This window comes from Myripristis murdjan, chromosome 9 (assembly GCF_902150065.1).
Source record: "Myripristis murdjan chromosome 9, fMyrMur1.1, whole genome shotgun sequence".
Taxonomy (NCBI): Eukaryota; Metazoa; Chordata; class Actinopteri; order Holocentriformes; family Holocentridae; genus Myripristis; species Myripristis murdjan.
In genome coordinates this window covers 13,739,235-13,758,018 of record NC_043988.1, presented here as the reverse complement: position 1 = coordinate 13,758,018, position 18,784 = coordinate 13,739,235, and the positions used below count along the sequence as shown (strand labels likewise).

General features: G+C 43.1%; 1 protein-coding gene across 2 annotated transcripts in view; it reads right to left on the bottom strand.

Moving 5' to 3' along the window:
* Positions 1-210: 210 nt before the first annotated feature.
* trpm3 (transient receptor potential cation channel, subfamily M, member 3) overlaps positions 211-18,784 on the bottom strand; it is a 174,931-nt gene continuing 156,357 nt past the window's right edge. The window contains exons 18-27 of one of the 2 annotated variants that reach the window (XM_030060102.1): positions 16,190-16,393; positions 13,816-13,956; positions 11,266-11,394; positions 10,076-10,327; positions 8,963-9,137; positions 6,927-7,055; positions 5,004-5,151; positions 4,252-4,445; positions 3,735-3,867; positions 211-3,524 (exon numbers count right to left, since the gene is read on the bottom strand). In XM_030060102.1, the coding sequence (XP_029915962.1) occupies positions 1,904-3,524; positions 3,735-3,867; positions 4,252-4,445; positions 5,004-5,151; positions 6,927-7,055; positions 8,963-9,137; positions 10,076-10,327; positions 11,266-11,394; positions 13,816-13,956; positions 16,190-16,393 (3,126 nt within the window). In that variant the 3' untranslated portion in view covers positions 211-1,903. The remainder of the gene's footprint in view (positions 3,525-3,734; positions 3,868-4,251; positions 4,446-5,003; positions 5,152-6,926; positions 7,056-8,962; positions 9,138-10,075; positions 10,328-11,265; positions 11,395-13,815; positions 13,957-16,189; positions 16,394-18,784) is intronic. The other variant, XM_030060101.1, reaches the window with a different exon arrangement.

Below are 18,784 nucleotides of genomic sequence, written 5' to 3'. Positions count from 1 at the left end.
CTTTCATCTTTTGACAAAACTTCCGCCATGTCTCGTAAAATGCATGCCTTCTCGTCTATCTGACTCAACTATAAAATGCATATACTTGACAGCACATTTTCAAGTTTAAAAGTAAATTAGTTCTTCCTGTTTTGGAACCGAAGATGTTTCCCATTCCCTTCTTAACTCTTGAAATGTACATGATTTTGTAATGGATTTAGTAGTTAGACAAGTCTGCTGCTTTTTTTTTTTGTAGGAAGTCTCCTTTTCCAGTTGCTCAGTGAATGAAGTTATAAAAGAAAGGAGAAAAGCAAATGAATGATAAGTATGGAACAGATGAAGGACGGATCCATTAGTTGTAGGCTTGTGTCAAACCCTTGCAACATAATGCCACTGCCAAAAACATGAAGGAGGGCTGGGTAAGAAGAGAGCTACAGTGGAATGATTTTTGGTTTTTTGTGCAAGCAAAGGAAGTTCACAGCAGGCGTTACCTCTGAAACCGGTTCATACCGCCTCTTGTCGCTACTTTTGCAATTGCACTTGTTAAAGCTGACTGGGATAAATTTGGGACTTTCTATTATAGCAATATTTAAAGTTTCACTGACTACACAGCCTCATAGGGAACTGTTTATGTGTGTGTGTGTGTATCTATATATGTGTGTGAATGTCTGCACTGTGTATGTATTTCCTTTCACAAAACTGCTCCATCTTCTTTCCTTCCTGATGTGTTGGCCCTCAAAGATGTGCCTGCCCTCATTTCACTTTCCTGATACAGCTTCACGCCTTGCCTCCATGCTGTGCCCCAAGCTTGAGTTGTAAAACAGTGGATGCTAACCACGTCACTTTTTCCCACACTTGTTTCTTATTCGTTTCACATGGCTAATTAAACCTCTAGCATCTACTGTTCTAGTCACTACAGACTGCAGACACTCAAACGTCATTAATGGAGACACATAAAGTAAAAATCTGTTGAGTGATATATGCTAAAACACTGTGTGACCCAGTGATATTTTGCCATCTTGCTGTTTTCTGTTTGTATCTGATCTGATCAAAACAGGGATATTCAGCTGTGGGACTCTTGAAAAGAGCTTGTTTTCTAATGAATTTTGCCATGATCCATTAACAAAAGTGTAAGAAATAAGTTTGATTTTCCTTTTACAAACAAAATATTTTTTATTTACGTATTTGAAAGGTGTATTTGTGTATCTAGCGGTAAGTTATTGCCATGTTAGCACAATAATTCTCGGTCCTGGAGGTTCCAAACTCATTTCTAATCTTTTTTTTTTTTTTTTTTTTTTTTTGAACTACTGCCTGGGTCTTACAGAGTAGAGTCTGAGTATATGAGCAGAGGGAAATCTAAGGAAAATCTAAGGTTATTTTTTGACAACACTGACCAATATACTGGGACATTATCAGATGGCCATGCCTTTCTTTCTTCTCTCTCCTTCTCTCTCTTTGACTTTACAGTTTCTATCATATAATGTAGCTAAGAGTTACAGTATACTTTCTTTTACTATCATGGTGATTGATATGTGATGTAACACAGTGACAGAATGTCTACTTGATGTAAAAGGTGGTGGGTGGAAGACATACACATACACCTTCCATTGCCAAAACACCCCATTGAGAGTTACTTAGCTACAAGAGGAGGTAAAAACTAGCCTAGATTCATAGCTCTTTGCTTTCGACTGGTGTACAGTAGGACCCCAATCTCCCACCCCCTTCCCTCGGTTCCTGATCCTGGGTAAAGTTGCCCTCCAGAGCTTTACGTCACCTTTTCTGACCTGAAAACACAAGTGAGAAAATTGTACATCTGGCCCACATCAGCATCTATGAGCAACTTCACCCTGCTCTCACATTTGCCCTAAAGTTTTCTTCCCTGGTCCTATTATTATTCTTGGTGTGCTGACCAACATCCTCACTGTCACGTATAGTTTTGTCTATCGAAGCTGCGGAAAGCTGATGGAGTAGCCAGCTTCCTCATGGAGAGGCTGTCAGTCTTGGCTGTTTCAGGCCGCGCACCAGACTTGCTCCTGAGGAATGGGTTTCTGGTTCCTCCCAAACCCCGGCCTCCTGGCCCAGGCCCCCTTTCTGCCCCCAGACCTGGTCCCCTCTCCATCCTCTCGCTCACCGACAGGCTCTTCCGGTGCGGAGGGGCCAGGGTGAGGGAAGGATGGGAGTCGTCTGAAGAGCAGCTGTTTGCTCGCTCCAGCCTGGAGAAGGGGGAGCAGAGAGGGGCCCCACTGGGCCCACCAAGGCCCCCTAATCGAGGGGTATCAGGGGCTGGAACCAGGTCCTCGGGGTCCTCTGGATCAGAATCTGTGTGGCTAAGCTCTGCCTCTCTTTCTGGGTGAGAGGAACCCAGGTCTGGTGGCTTGTCAAAAGAGAAGGAGGTGGATCCTCCCGGGGAGTGCGAGCGCTCTGCAGGAGGGTACGGAGAGGAGACACAGCGTGTATCGATGCAGTCAGTGATGCTGGTGTATTCTGCTGCTTTTACTTGGACTCCTGCCCCCAGCCCACTGTAGCAGCCCCTTGGTGTGAACATGAGGCTGTGGGACTTGACCAGTGGAGGCTCGTCCAGGAACCCTGTGCCGGCCGTGGAGAGGTAGCGGCTGCTCTTAGAACGCTCCAGCAGCCCTGCCGAGGGTGGCGGCGATGGTTCCATGTCCCAGGGAGGTAGGGTGGTGTCTGGTAATAGGTGGGCTGAGCACAAAGACAGATCAGCTGCTGCACTATCGTCAAACATAGCCCCAGCTGTTCCACTACTGCCTGCGCCACCCTCCGAGTGCCTGTCGCCCAAACCGCTGGTGGTAGCGCTGTTGAAGTCCCGGCCTCCCGACAGCACCGCCTCCATGATCTCTGAATGGAGGGACGAGTCTCTCTGGAGGGATGGGGCCACACGGAGAGGATCCAGGAAGACCTCGGCAGGCCCCACCTCCTCAGAAGTTGAGACATAGATATCAATGCATGATGATGGACGGTGCTGCTGGGAGACCGACAGTGTCGCCAGGGGGAGGGGCTTAGACTCCTTGGGGGCAGCGGCTGAAGCCACCGACTGTGAGCTATTGGCTCGGTGGAGACTAAGTGAGCGTTCTTTGAAAAAGCTCTCCGCTCGCTCAGCTCCACTTGCTCGTTCACCACCACGACCTCCGCCGACATAGAATGAGTGACTCCTTGTCCGTGTAGCCATGCCGGTAGGAGATGGAGGGGACATGGAGCCCTCTGCTCCTCCCTCCAGAGCTTCCTGCAGGCGGTAGGCATTCCCTTCTGTGCTGTTGAAGCTGCTTTGGCGGAGAATGTAGGCTGTATCAGGGCACTCACCCTGGCGGAGTATGTATGCTGAGTCTGTGCAGTCAGATGAGGTCCGGGAACGGGCTTTGTTGACCTCTCCACGCTCAACACCTGTCACACGCTCCAGTGCTACAGCAATTCGACCAATCAGCTCTTCCATTTGGGCCAGACGAATGTCAACAGTCTGCAGCGAGGCCTTCATGAAGTGTTCCCTCTCGTTGACTTCCTCAAGACGCATGGCCATGTTCTCCACCCTGGGAGGGGAAGAGACGTGAGAAAAAGACATAGAAAACTGATTAATGGTGTTGGAGAGAAGTTAGGGCAGGGATGGCAGGAAAGAGATGGACGTGATGTTGCTGGCTGTCACACGCTCTACCTACTCAGTCATATAGAAAGTTTACACAGAATAAATGTCCTGATGTACAATGGTTCAAAAAGGTTTTTCAGTTTTTGCAGTGTCTGACCTCTCAGAAGTGACTCTGATCCTCTCATCATTGGACGAGTTGAACCGGTCATCTTTCTCTCGAAAGTACTCTTCTATACATTGCTCTTCAAAGTCATGAACCTTCTTCAGTTCATCCTCTGTGATGAAGAGCTCTGTCCATGAAAAGGTTGAGAGAGAAGGGAGAAGATAACACTTTAATGACATATTTCTGTGATTGTGTCTTACATCCAAAGCAGCTTTATTTGACTGATAAGGCCAGATTTAATTTTAAGTAGCCTTGGGGCTACACATTAGTGATTGGTTCAGTGACCTTCTGATAAATAACTTTGTTAATACACTAACTGCTGAATATTAAAAACAATATGAAGAATTTTGTCATTTCAAACGAGAGATGCATTCCATTTTGTCCTCCAAAGAGTGATGTGACTTAATTAGGGCTCTTTCATCAGAGATCACTGCTATTCACTCTATTATGTTCAGCTTAAGCTACACTAGTCTGAGTTTATCAGGCTTATTAATGTTCATCATCCACTCACTCAGCCCATAGTCCCTCTCGTCGTCGTCATGCTTGCGCCAGCGACAGCATAAGTGCTTGAGGACCATTGTCATATGACTAAAAATGATGAGGGGTGGAGGAAGTACAGGCCGCTCATGGAAGGTCATGATCAGCTGGTAACGCTGGAACTTCCAAACCTGGTTGGAGATGGACTTCACTTCGAAGAACGTGTTGCTACAATGACGGAGAGTCACAAACAGGGACGTAACACCAACCACGAGAGATTAATATCCACTACTGTGTAAACAAGCTCATCAGTTTCAAACCATACACAGTAACCTTTTCAAATAGTGCACTGATTGATTGGAGAAAATGGCGGAATACAAAGAAAGGTTTTTTTTGGTAAAGAAGGAAGTGATGATGATCATCCAAGCTACAGCTTTTCTAACAGACAACAATGCACAATAACATATGACTAGCATTATAATGTCTTTGTTTAAGCAGCACCATCCCATTATGTTAATACAGTCTGCTGCCAAACTCAATTGTCTGAAAGCCAATTGTGCTCCATATGTTAAAGAGTATAAATTGGATACGGCTATGAAGAAATAACCTAACAATATGCAAAGCTTAGAGATATCTGAAGAGCTGTTGTGTGGGTGTTGGAGGCTGGAGGGAAATTACCTTTGCAACAGAATTTACCTCAATAAAGCATTACGGTTTATGTCTATGGTCTGTCACAGCTACAAAAAGGGGATGCAGGAAAATATCAGATTGAGAGAGTTTACGCACTTGAACACAGCGATGAGCAGGTTGACCAGCAGTATGTTGGCCACCAGCAGATAGCAGGCCATGATGGCTGGGACAATCCAGGCACCTGTTTTACAGGGAGGCAGGGCCACCACCCCATCTTCTGTTGTGATGTTCTGGCCACAGGGGGCTTCACACCACCGCGCAACACACACACACACACACACACACGCGCGCACGCATACAAAGGAAGACAAGTTAACAGAGGGAATATCTGTGGATTTATTAAAACAAAACGCAAACTTGAAAAGATAATGAATGACAAAAGTAAAGGCCAGCAGTGCATAAAAACAAAACTTGTCGATGCACAGTCAGAAAGACATGCGTACACACACAACGAAAGGAGAAGACACACTGCACGATCGAGTAAACATCAAAATAAACATAAAATCCATAGAAACAATAAGAAAACAAACAGATGGAGTAACATAAAAAACAATCAATCGAGCATACACCGAGATTCAAGACAGACAATCACAAATAAGCAAACAGCTGACCAGCAAACAAAAAGCATATTTACATATTTTGCAAACAAACAAGAAGCATAATTTGTTCTTATGCTTCTTTTCGTTAAGAAGGACTGGAAGGAGTGGACGCTTTAATGGTTGGGGGCTCATGTGCTGAAATGTGCATCTAAAAAAAAATCTATATTGAAAAATACATTCAGCATGTATCACAATTTGTGTTCCCAATATATTTAAACATGTGTTCAATGTTTAAAATATATTGTTGCATATGTGTGCCATAGCCTCGGTCAGCAATGGTTTATTGCCTTGAATCAATTGAGATGTATTTAGGATACATAGTACGTTTTTTCCATCTGTGATGGTTCAGTTGCTGTGGCTTATATGGGGAACAGTCAGCATTTATTCTTGGTTTGTTTGCCTATCTGATTCAATCTAGTCATGCTCATCATTGCTTGATGTTCAATTGTTCACACAATGCAGCCCAAAGATAGAGAACTGAAGTAATTTTTCTATTAAGAAATGTTTACCCTCAACAAAATTTGGATTAAAAAAACTCTGACAACTGAACCACGTGAAAAAACAGATTACAGATGATGAGAGGTGGTTGATATGCATATTGTGGTGTGCATGTGTGTGTGTGTGTATGTGTCTGTTTGAAGGTGTGTAGCTTTGCCTTTTATTCATGCATGGTGTGGAATTCATATCTAGATTTCTATGCTCCTGTGCTTACTTGTGTTACATATTGGTTATACTGGGAGTGATATTTTGGCAATGTTGCAATCGCTCCAGTGAGAAGCCGAGCTGGCGTAAAGGGAGGGTGGATATGGTTCATGTGATCAACAATGTTAACATGGCAGCTTCACTTCTTCAAAATGAAGCAAAGACAAAGTCAGAGTTAAAAATAGAGCGAAGAGACATCAAGGTAGTATCAAACTTTACCAGATAAACTTTGATTGTGACCCTTGATGTTCAAACTAAAATAATCACAACCAACCAAAAATAAAATGTTAAAAATATAGGAACACATTTGAAAAGTGCTACTGCCATGTAACAATGTCACTGGCCAGCCAGTGTCAAAACTGGTCAGGATAAAGTTGCCCTGAGAATAAAGCCTTGGGTCAAGCTACAAATCGTTAGAAAAGCTGGAAAAGTTAGGCAGCCTTATAGTGTATTTATTCACTTCACATTTTCTTGAATGAGTTAATGTTTTTTTTGGGGGGGGGGGGGTGATGTTGTTGATATGGCTCAGCTGACCCAAGACATCAGAAAAATGTGAGGGCAACTTTAACCGTAGAGATTGTGGAGCTGCATGCACGCCTTTGTCTCTAGTGGCCTCTAGTGGTAGGAGTGAGTATGACATGGTGGTGATGTCGGGATGATGGAGGAGAGGTGGGGTAGGTAGATAAGGTTAAATTAAGGCGTATATCTATGGATTTACTGGGATTTTGACTGCACTGGGCAATGTGGGATGGACCATTATTACGCCAGGTTCCGTGAGATCGAAAGTAATTATCGACCAGCCAGAGTTTTTCATTCAGCCTGTGCTGTAACTTCCTACTATGCATATCTGAAACAAAGAACGAAAACATTATTTCAGATCTCTTCTCTTTGGGCCACTCCTCACATTCTCTACACACACTCAGATATACTCCCATACAAATAGATAACAGAACAGCACACATATACACTCACACTCATAAAAACATATTCTCACAGACCCTTATCTCAGTGAGCATTTGATTTAGTGTGTCAGTGCTAATGAATTTTCTGTACATTGTATTAGGCCAAATGCATGCCAAACATTAGAATAAACTGACTGTATAGATGTCCTAATGTAAGAGGCTGAGTAACTGAGTAACACATTCAAAGATTATGCAAATGTAGTAATATAGCAACAAATTTTGTCAGGAATTGTCCTACAACAAATTTAACATCATGTAACCATTTGATTTAATTAGTTCTTAAAACATACTGTTTGCAGTATTTATTATTTTACTGCATTCTGAGGACTGCAGATGTCAGTGTGTGTTGTAACGTAGTGTTTGTCAGATGTAAATGTTGCAAAAAGACACACACATCCTCCAGCAACATTTCAAACCCTTGAAGGATGAATGAATGTTAAATGGATTTCTGCATCAGTGTCCTGTCATGCTACTGTCATCTCTCTTCCTACATTGGGGAACCAGGGCCGGCCCGGCCCAATAAACAAATCTGATTGGTTCAACAGGGCCCCAGCCTGCCAAATGTTATTACTGATATAATATCATTCAAACCAAATAATTTAATAAACAATACAAGTACACACAGCCATAATAATCATGACATTTTATATGTTTCCTTCCGATATATTCCAATCTTACCCTAATTTTGTAGTTGGTAAGGAATTTGTGTGCGGCAGTCTTAATGACATCAGGCCCACATCATGCTACACTGATGCTGATGACTGCAGCCATTACAGCCATTACAGTCTAGCTGAAGTGATGTTCCAGTCACAAAAACACAAATACCCATCTGGGTGGCAAAAAGAAGTCGGAAAAAAATTCAAGAAAAAAACAAAGAATGAAATCAAGACAAATAAGAGCTGTTTTTTGCAAGCAGGTATTTAAAGTGTGGTTCTGAATATCGTTATAGGTGCAGCCAATGCCTTATTATTTTAGCAAACTAATGTATTAACATAATCGACTAATCTAGCTTCTTTTCCGCTTTTTGCATGTTTTGTTTGCAAGTTTTTTGCTTCTCCAAATGTCATTAGAAACAGAAACAGAAAATGTAACAGTATCTATTTATCATGATATGACTGGCCAATTTTGGTGGCCTCTACCACGATCATATTTTAAGGTAGAATGAAGGTGAGTAGTATCCTAAGTGTCATATAAATCCCAGGACCCTCAGTTATCTGTAAGTATCAACCATATAACAACTAGCCCCTGGGAAGGGAGTTAAATTTCGCTCCAATAAATGTAAACATTTTGAGGAGGGAAAATGGCCATAGCTGTTTTCAAAGTGGTCTTTTAATTTGATATCTGTTATCACCTTATGTTACTGAGTTTAGCATAGTGAAGTTACTGAGAAAGGTAACATTTTTTTAAAGACTCAACAAAGTCGGTCTCCCTATGCATGTTTTAGTGAGTGAGGATAGGATCTTCTTACAGTAACATAGTGATAATATAGTATTACAATATAACAATATAAAACAAAGAATGACAGTCACAGGTACCACATTTGTAGTACTACCAAATGGCCACTAGATGGCAGGAAAAGGCTCATGTATTGTAATTTTAGTGTGTGACTGGTTTGGCCCTGATAATACGACAGGTCTTTAATTACCTGGTTGAATGAAAATAAGGGCCCCATATGGACTTTTTGTTTAGGAGCCCCAAAAAACCTCGGGCCGGCCCTGTGAGGAACTATTCTCCCCGGGATTACAAAGTTTTTCTTGTAGTTCTAACACTTTGAATCTTGCCCTTAACTTACGGTCAATCTGGTCAGCAAACACCTCTCCATAGATCATCCAGTAGGGCATGAAGAAGATGTTCCTGGCTAGCATCCAGGACGGGTCCTCATTGGGGTTGAGGATGGCTTGCCGTGCCACCCCAAAACTCATCAGCACCACCAGCATGATGATCACAAAATACATCATGTCGATCATCTGACAGAGGGAGGACGGGCAGAGGAATGGGAACAGAGAGAGGAGAATTGTCAGGGAGATGAGAAAAGAGGGATAAGGGGTATATACGAGAGAGGAAAGGATGTAGAGCAGTAGCTAAGTTTAAAATGTTTGTAGAACAGATGAGGTAAGGAACAGGGTTAAACAGGAGAGCAGGCGTTCCAGCTGGAGAAGTAGTTTAACAGGCTTATTAAGTGATGGCTGGCATTTGCATTTTTTATTACTATCCCCAAGAGAGACCAATTAGGTTTTAATTTAATCAGTTCTGGAGTGAAACAAACTTTCAACATAAATATAAAATCCACTTCACGGAGATTAATTCCAGGTTGATTGAGAAAATTATTCACTAAACATTTTTTTGTTTTCGAGGATGTTTTTCTCTTCTTGATTGCAGAAATGAATAAATTATCTTCTGAAGAGACACGCCTCTCAATCGGACCTGAAATCGGAGCACTTAGAGCGCTGCAGCATCATACATGCCAATAACTTGTCCATGTTATTGAATGCTAAGTGGAATCTCCCTCGCTCTCCCTTTCTCTCTAATTGCTGATTTTCATATCAAAGAGTATTCATGTTCAATTGTGCTGAGCCCGTTTCAGAGACACTCTCACATCAGACAGATACAGACATGGGCCTTTGATCCCATTTCCAGTTTTGTCTTCATGCTGTTATTTATGTATCACAGGCCATCGTGTATTCTTTGAGATCAAACAAAGAGGTGGGCTTGAGGCTAAGAAGTTCTGTCAGGAAGGTTACCTGCACAACAAAATTGGACATATGTAATCTACATGCAGAGGAACTCCGGGCACAGGTCATATTGACTGGGTTCAAACAGAAAAGCCAGAAAGAAGAAAGATGAAATTAGACAAACAGAAGGTCACAGAGAGACAGAAGAATGTAAATAAAATGCCTCTTCTCACCATCTTGCCGATCATCATTACATAGGGGCCCAGGTACTTGTTGACCCCAAAGATGTCAAGCAGCCGGATGTACCAATAGATGATGTTGACACAGTAAATGACCCGCCCGTAGCTCATGAGCGGTGGCTCCTGGAGGCGGAGCACCATGCCAACAGAGAAGATGAGGATGGCCATGAGGTCTGTGATGTTCCAGTACTCCTGAAGCCAGACCTTCACCTTCTGTAACAACTTCCCTGGCTCTGACATGAGGATCTGGCAGAGGGATGGGGGAGAAATGAAAATACAGGGAGAAGAAAATAAGTGGAGAGGAAGCAAGCAAAGGAAAAGCCCAAATACAGGAAAAATAGAAGTAAAAACATAAAATGAGAGAGAAAATGTGGTAAAGAAAGCAAAGGCATAGAGAGATTCAAAGGGATTAGTGGAGTAGAAATGTACTACATCATGAATACCATAAGAGGGCAGTATGAGTTTACTAATTGGAGCAGCAGGTACTGCTGAGTGTCTGAGGAAGCATCAGTGTGTAGCTAAAAATATTTGGCACACCAATAAATGCATTTTACACAGTTACAGAATAAGAATTGCCACGGAGTTATGTTGAAGGGTTGTTTACCTTTCGTCTCTGTCAGTTCAGCTGAGTTCAATTCTTGATGCTTGAGTGGCATGAAATACAAATGTACTTACTGACAAGTAAAGATGTAGCTTGCAGCTAATATGATATACTCACATCTGTCTCCAAAAATAAGTTGAATTGTGTCATTGTGGGCAAGTTTTTCAAGTTGTGGTGGAAATTAGAAAGGTAAGATTCGCTCATTTTCTTTTATGCAGTGTGGGAGAAAATGAAGAAACTCTCTGACTCTCTCTCTCTCTCTCTCTCTCTCACACACACACACACACACAGTTCTTCTATTCATTACACCCTACACTACCCTACACCCTGCTACTGAACACTCTGTAGGTTGTTTAATGATACGGAAACAGTAGTTAGTCTCACCATTCCTTCAGACTACTTCCTGATGAATAACATATCCACATCTTTGTGGATACTAGTCCTTAGTTTTCAGTGCAATAATTAGAAGCGATATACATTCTTTATTTTGTGCACAGTAGTGTTTATATGTACACGTGTGCATTTTTCTGATCTGTATTTATGGTGCACATTTGCACATGGCCACTGTTCTGCTGTGTTGTACCTCTCTCATCTTCTCGATGCCGTTTGTGAAGATGTACGCGATGACAATCCACTCCTGAGGAGAAGGCCACAGGTCCATCTTGACGAGAACGATGTAGTTAAACAGCATCAGGTAGCCCACATATGCCATCTGCATGCAAACACAGCAGCAGAAGGAAATCAATGTGTGCACATGTATGGTAATGTGCGCATGCATGTGTGTGTGTCTTAATGCATTTGTACAGGCATGTGGGTGTGTGCCGTTTGCCCACATTAGCATATATCAATAAAGTTCAATTCATTCACTGCCAACAAAATGGCTGGAAGTTCGTTTTGAAAAGGGCTATAATGTGTAACAATGGTCAAATTAAACACATGCATGGTGAATGATTGACCCTAATTCCTCTTCCCTTCAGTGTAATTTTGGAGATCTGATAATAGAGATTTGGTGTCAAGACACCTGATTACTGCACCTCCACATTTGGCCTGAAAATGCCCATTCTGTCTCCTGTGACTGTTGCTATTTAAATCTGTGTCTGCCATCCACTTCAATTTTTCCTGAGCTCATTTTTGTGCAGTGTGGCTCATCAAGATCCACACTACACTGAATTCTGATCAAAATGAAAATTACACCTGACACAAATGCATGCAAAATTCATTTTTATATCAAGATTACACCAAGGTGTCCAAGCACTGCCATGTGACATTTTGGATAACCTTAAAGCGTATTCATTTATTCACTGGTGTGCTTTGAGAGTCTTTAAAAACCACATCAGAATGATTTAAATAGATACACTCTATTATTATTATATTGGATATATTCTTGTCAGCTGACTGGATGTCCTGTGAATTGGAAGGACTCAGATGTAATTTAAAGCTTTTAAAGATGTGTGAATGAGAATGCCTTCATAGTCATAGCCAGCATTTCTATATTAGCCCTAAAGGGACAATGCTCTGCGATACAAATCTGCTAATGATCTCATTTTGACCCTGGGGGGCTGAGCATCTGTTCTGTAAGTGGAATTACACATAGTACAGTGCAGTATTTTTCTGTAGCGTGTAGGAAAGCAAGGGGAGGAAATGAAGAGGAGTGAGAGTAGCCAGGGAAGGGAAAAGGGGATGAAAGACGAGATGGTGAAATTATTTTTTCAGTATAAATAAACAATGAGACTCCTGCTGGTGATGCGCTGAGATGTTTTCACTGGGCAAGCAAATTGAAAGAGCTACCATGGGGCATGGGAGATGAAAGATCAGCTAAGATTGGCTAATCATCCCTCCCACACACTCAATACGTTGACACACACACACACACACACACACACACACACACACACACATGCGCGCGCACGCACAGAGACTGCCCTGAATCACACACACATGGCTGTTTATTTATCCTCTTTGCAGTGACAATATGCCATCACTCAGAGGGTTTAGTATGTGTTTACACTGCCACTATAAAATCCCCTCCTTTCCTTCCCTTTCCCTTCTTTGCCTCCCTCTCCTTTTCTCATCATGCACGGTCCCACTCCTACGTCTTCTTCACCCCCCTCTTCCCTAACTTCAATCTGATGCGGGGTGGTGGTGTTGTAGAGCTACATATCGTTCACGAGGAGCTTGAAACTTGACGATGCTGGCATTGCAAAGCAGAGTTGCTCGCTGTGTTACTGCAGAACTCGGTACTCACCATGGGGAAGCCACACCTAATGAGGAGGGCTTTGCGAAGTGAGGTACTGACAGTGTGTAGCAGGAGGTTAATGGTGATAGAGAAACTGCAGAACCAGGCACTAACCACGGGAAACAAGCATTTGATGGTATTGTAGAAACAGGTACTGACTGTGGAGCTGTATATTAACATTCTCTCTCTCTCTCTCTCTTTCTGTCTGTCTATCTGACTAAAAAGAAGTGGAGAGTTAAGACTTGGCAGTATATTCATATTATATTGCTATTGCTATATGAGACAACATATCACCTGGGATTTTGGATCTCATAATAAGGTAAAAGTGTTGTTTTTAAAGGTTGTCTATGGATATTCTCATTTATCCAGGTCATCGTTCTCTTTGGGCAAACTGAATCGTAGGCAACTGGACTTGTATTTGTCTTAGGAAGACGTTTCGCCTCTTATCCAAGGGGCTTCACCAGTTCATGCGCATCGGTCTTTCTAGTCCGCACTAGTCTGACAAAGACAGTGGGGTAAGGTCCAGGTATTTAACCTCTGTGGGAATGTCCACCCAAATGCCTGTGGGTGTGTTCATGCAGGCACTGGTTTCACTTGACCATTGTGGTGGTCTCGTGTTAAAGGTTGCATTAGTAAAGGGATTCAATTTTGTTAACTTATACTGTTGCAGCTATTCTGTTATCAGCTTATACCTGCTTGATCACCATATCCACATCACTAATGACTTGAGCTTATCAAAAATCTCTTGCATATAAATATCTCATGAAAGCATCAGTAGTCATCCATATAATATCATCATAATATTGATGTAAAGATATTCAGTCAATTACTTTGTGATACTGGACTCTGTCCATATCACCCAGCCCTCCTGAGATAGCATGGAGCAGGGATACTGACCGTATGGAACCAGAACTTGACAATAGGAGCGTTGTAGAACTCGTAGATCTTGCGTCCCATGGGGATGAGGCGGTGGCGGTTCTGAACCTCCTCAACGTCCTTCTTTCTGTTTGTCTCAGTAGCAACTTTACCCAGCATGGCCTGGGGGCAGCCAAGCCCCACACAGAGGGATGAAGGAGACAGAGGTGTGGAGAAGGATTTGAGGGATCAAGAAATAGAGTGGAGTGGGACGGTTGTAAGACGGAGGTGTTGTGGGAGGGAGGCAAAGGGAGAGAAGGTGGACATACAAATATGTGGGAGGGAGGTGGTGTGATGGGGAGAGTGGAATAATCAAGAAACAAAAAAGAAAAAGGGAGAAGGGAAACAGGAAGGGGTTTCATTAAAGGCTGCTCCTTGGTGCACAAATATCATAATCAAAGAAGCAAGCACAGGCAATGTCATTCCAAAATGTGGTTCATGTGTGTGAGGTTGAGTGTTGGGTGAAGACTGGTGACAAGTATGACACGGACACGCACACTCATGGATAGTGTCTCAGACAACAGGAACAGACACGACAGAGAGAAGATAAAGACAGAAAGAGAGAAAAAGGAAAGAAAAGAAAAAGATACATTGATATCTCATTTCCAACTGGGACACATTTCCTTATCCATGAGAGAGGGGTCAGATCCCTCTGTTTTTATGGGTCATGGTCGTATGTCAAAGCAACACCAGGCGTCTGGCGGAGTCGAATCATGGAATTGTATTGCATGTCTGGAGATCTGCTAACAGATCTGGGCAAAATAATCTGTCTGAAAGTGGTTCCACATATTTGAAATACTTGACCAGCAGCTGATTGAATTTCCCAGGCTCTTGAGCAACCACACCGGAAAAAACACCACTTTTTCTTTTTCTTTTCCTTTTCTTTTCAAATATGTGGAACATATTCAACAAAGGTTTTGCCCATGCCTGGATCGAGGCACACACACAGACAGGCCCTTTAGGGTGGACAGATTCAGATGCCAGTGTGTAAATCCCACCATGCCTTCACGGTACTGAACATGCATATTATCCGATCAGCAAATGGACACAAGCTAAAAAAAAGATCATCATGGTGTGGTTTTTAAAAAGCATCTGAGGATACGGTAGGACAATCTCCCCCCGTGGTGTGGCAGGCTGTGTTTTTCAGTATGAATCGTTGTCCGATTCATAGTTTGGGTTATCTGAAGGTGCATTTGGACAGTCAGAAGCCAGTGCAGGTGGAAGAGGTCATTGCAAATGCATCCTTGGGCAGTGAGGGTCTTTGTAGAACACCAGAGTACCTCAAGGACTACAAGTGTCACATGGCCCTTTTTGTGAGTTTTTGCACTGGCTAGCTGGCTGCACTCAATGCAAATGGAAAGTATGTACAGTGGTGCTGAAAGCTATTCCAGTTCAATTCAATCAGTTAATGGAACCACCTGAGAGCCGGCTTGCATATTAAAAATTAAAATTTCAGTCTTGAATGACTGCCGCTTGATTTCAATACACAAACAGACCACCAGCGTCATCTCCAAAATTGACTGGATTGAAATGGAATGCGTCCCAATCCTGCTGTACATCCATGTCTATGCAGATGGACTAGTACCAACTCTTGTGCTGAGAGCCGGGAGAAGGTGCTCAGACTCTGCATGATTTAAGCTCTGCAGCAGCAGGCGGACACGGTTATATAATGCAAAAGCCTGAGCCCCCCTTTCTCAGCAGCCGGCATGCTGAGTGGAGCAAGCCATCACTGATGGGACAGAGTGAGGGGCAGCAGTCGGCCAGCATACAGTACTGTACCTCTATCAGAACTGAGCTAGGAGAGAGGGAGAGAGAAAGAGCAAGAGCGGGACAAAGAGAGAGGAAAGAAAAAGAAATCGACAAAGAAACAAAAGGGCAAAAGAGAAAACTGGGTAGAGAACAAGAGGGACTGAGGGGAATATAGAGGGAAGTAGAAAAGGAGATAGAAGGGACAGGAAAACATACACAAGGAGCCGCAAGCGGCGACACACTGAGACGCTACAACTCCACGACCACGTCTTCGCTGAGACGACGAGAAACAGGAAAGGTTGATTTGGCTGGAAGGGTCCAGTTGGCCAGAATAGAAAAAGAAGTACTGTATGTTTGTGTGGATAACTGTGTGCGTATGTGCTTGCATCTGTGTCCGTCGTCTAGCTTGCGGAACCACAGTTCACTGTCTCTATGAATGAAACTGCATTTCGTCCACAAGAATTAATAACAAGGGACACAGACTGTGGACTATGTGCTTAAAAATTATTTTTAAATCTCAGCTAAGCTTGTGTGCAGTGACTAGAATTTATCACGGCTTAATATGTATATAGATTCTGAGATGCGGGGCTGAGGTGGGTTCTCTCACCACGGAGTTGTACTGCGTCTCACAGTAAGATCTTACTGTGAACTCCATGTCCTCCTCCTCCTTCTCCTTGACTGGCTTCTCGGGCTCCTCCTCCTCCTTCTCCTGCAGGTAGGCCTCCTGGTCCTGGGGCATGTAGGACATCTCATCCTTGTTCTTGAACTCCAGGCTCAGGATGGATGGTGGCAAAAGCAGGCCAAGGATCACCTGGGTGATACAGGGGAGAGGAAACAGAGGTGGATGTGGAGGTGAGTCAGGAGTGGAGAGCAGGTTTAAAAGGAGCACAAACTAAGAGATGTGGGAAAAGCTGTACAATTGCATGAGCAGCATTGCAGAAATTAGGACACAGGACATTAGAGAGTCTGGAAAACGTATGTTTTCAGAGCGTATGTGCACGCTCTGTCTGGCCATTCAAAATATACATAAACAATCCACCCCACCTCCACCCCCGTGAACCCCTCATAAGGCCATGCACCAGGCTGAATGACAACGCCTTGGTGTATCTGACAGCTCAGGCTGGTGTTCTCATCGAAGAGTCAATTACAGAAGCATTAGGCCAGACAAGCAGCGAGGCTGCTGAGCCGCGACAATGGATGAGAGGGAAATGCACTCGCAGCAGATAGAGGAGGAAGACGTGCTGCAAACACTCCAGATACATAATAGTCAAACAAGAAAAGAAAAAAGGGAGCATGGTTAACACAGTGCGGAGGTGAGGCAGGAGGGGAAGACAGAGGAGAGGAAGGAGAGCAATGTGGTCAGTTGTCTTCCTTATCTCTCAAAGCAGCTTGTCTGTTCACCATTCTGACAATGTGCTGCTAAAAGAAAAACTCAGCTTTTTTCATCCCATTGACTGCTGACTTAGATTTGGCATAATTGACTTTTTACACTACAAGTTTAATTTCACTCCTTTCTAATGAGATAAGGTATGGGAAAAGAGTTTGTAGGGTTTGTAGGTCAATACTCTAAATGTGTACACTCTCTGCTGTAGTGTTGATGTCTGAGTGTGTGAAAGGGATATTTTTAGGGTGAAGGAATGAGGGTAGTCACCAGTCAGGGACATATTTCTAGCCACTGAACAAAAAGTAATGCTTGAGTGCCTCTTGTTGTCTTTGTCAGAGTCATGTCAAGGAATAAAGGGCCGAGGCAACAATAGCTTAGAATTATCATTGTGTGAAGAAATCAAAGTACTCATCTCTGCTATTCATAGTCTGTTTCTGAGTTCAGATGAGGTAGGGGATTGGGGGTTAGAGCATGACAGACTGCCTGCACAACTATAGCAAGACTAATACACATGCATGTTTGTGTGTGTGTGTGTGTGTGTGTGTGTGTGTGTGTGTGTGTGTGTGTGTGTGACAGAGAGAGAGGGAGAGAAAGAGAGAGAGAGGGAACTGGTTTGTGTTGATGTGAGCATGCTTTGACAACTTTATTTGCTGTATATCATGAACTCCTGGGGGCAAAGAACCTTGTTTGTTCCACTTGTGGTTTTTGCTCTGTCTTTCTGCTCCAATGAGTTTGCCTTGGAAGCGACTGTGAAGCATCTGCAAACACTTGCTCCCCCTTCTCCACCTCAGTCTCCTTCCCCCCGATGGAGACCCGAGTGTACTTAAAGCACCTGTGGTCTGCTTGACTCACAGGAGCTGGCCAGATTCATCTTTTACTGTCTGATTTTGTGTGTGTGTGTGTGTGTGTGTGTGTGTGTGTGAGTGTGTAGGTGCTTGTGCGTGTGTGTACGTATGTGTGCATGTGTGCGTGGGTGTGTGTGTGTGAATGAGTGCAAACCTAGCCATCTCTCCAGCAGCTCCCAGGGCAACTCCTCATTATAAATAACCTCTCTGATCTAAGCAGCTGGCTCCTCTCACCCTACTGCCAGACTTGTGGACAACCCACTTATGGGAGCAAGGAATTGCTCAAATCTCAACCTTCTATCTTAATACAACTACCCTATTCAGACTCCAAATGTACAAAATATTCTCTGCATGAACCTCAGTAGACAATATGGAACATTTTATTCAGCCAATTCCTCTCTTCCCTCTGGCTATAAAGAGAGTCCTGTAAAGTAGGCCTCGTAGGCTTATCCCACAGTGTATGTATGCACTCTGGAGGTGCCTACACATTCCTAGTGTTTTCCCCTTCAGCGTACAACCTCCTCTTCACTACAACTTCAGTGTTTGAGTGAGCGCTCCTTTTCCCTCACATTTAATGCCTCAGGTCATATTCATGTGGAGAAGAACTCTCTCATTGTGGTAGATGGATGATCACAATGGAAAGATACTCATGTATTTGCATGAAACTGACAGTAAACCTTGTGTCTCTGTATTTGCTGTCTCCACTTCATATCATTTTGCATTTATTCCTTTGGGGACTTATACATGTAGCACCTTAGAATAAATGTAATGAGATTTTTTTTGTTGTTGTTGTTTTAATATTTATTTATCAGGGGAAATATGACTGAGGATGTATGGTCTACCAACTGTCATTGTCTGTCTGTTATTCCATCTGTTATGCATTTAATTAATAAAACTTGTCTATTTTTTTGCTTTTCAGTGGTTTAATGTGCAGTGATTTTCATGTATTGATGGAACTGATTGACTGGTTACT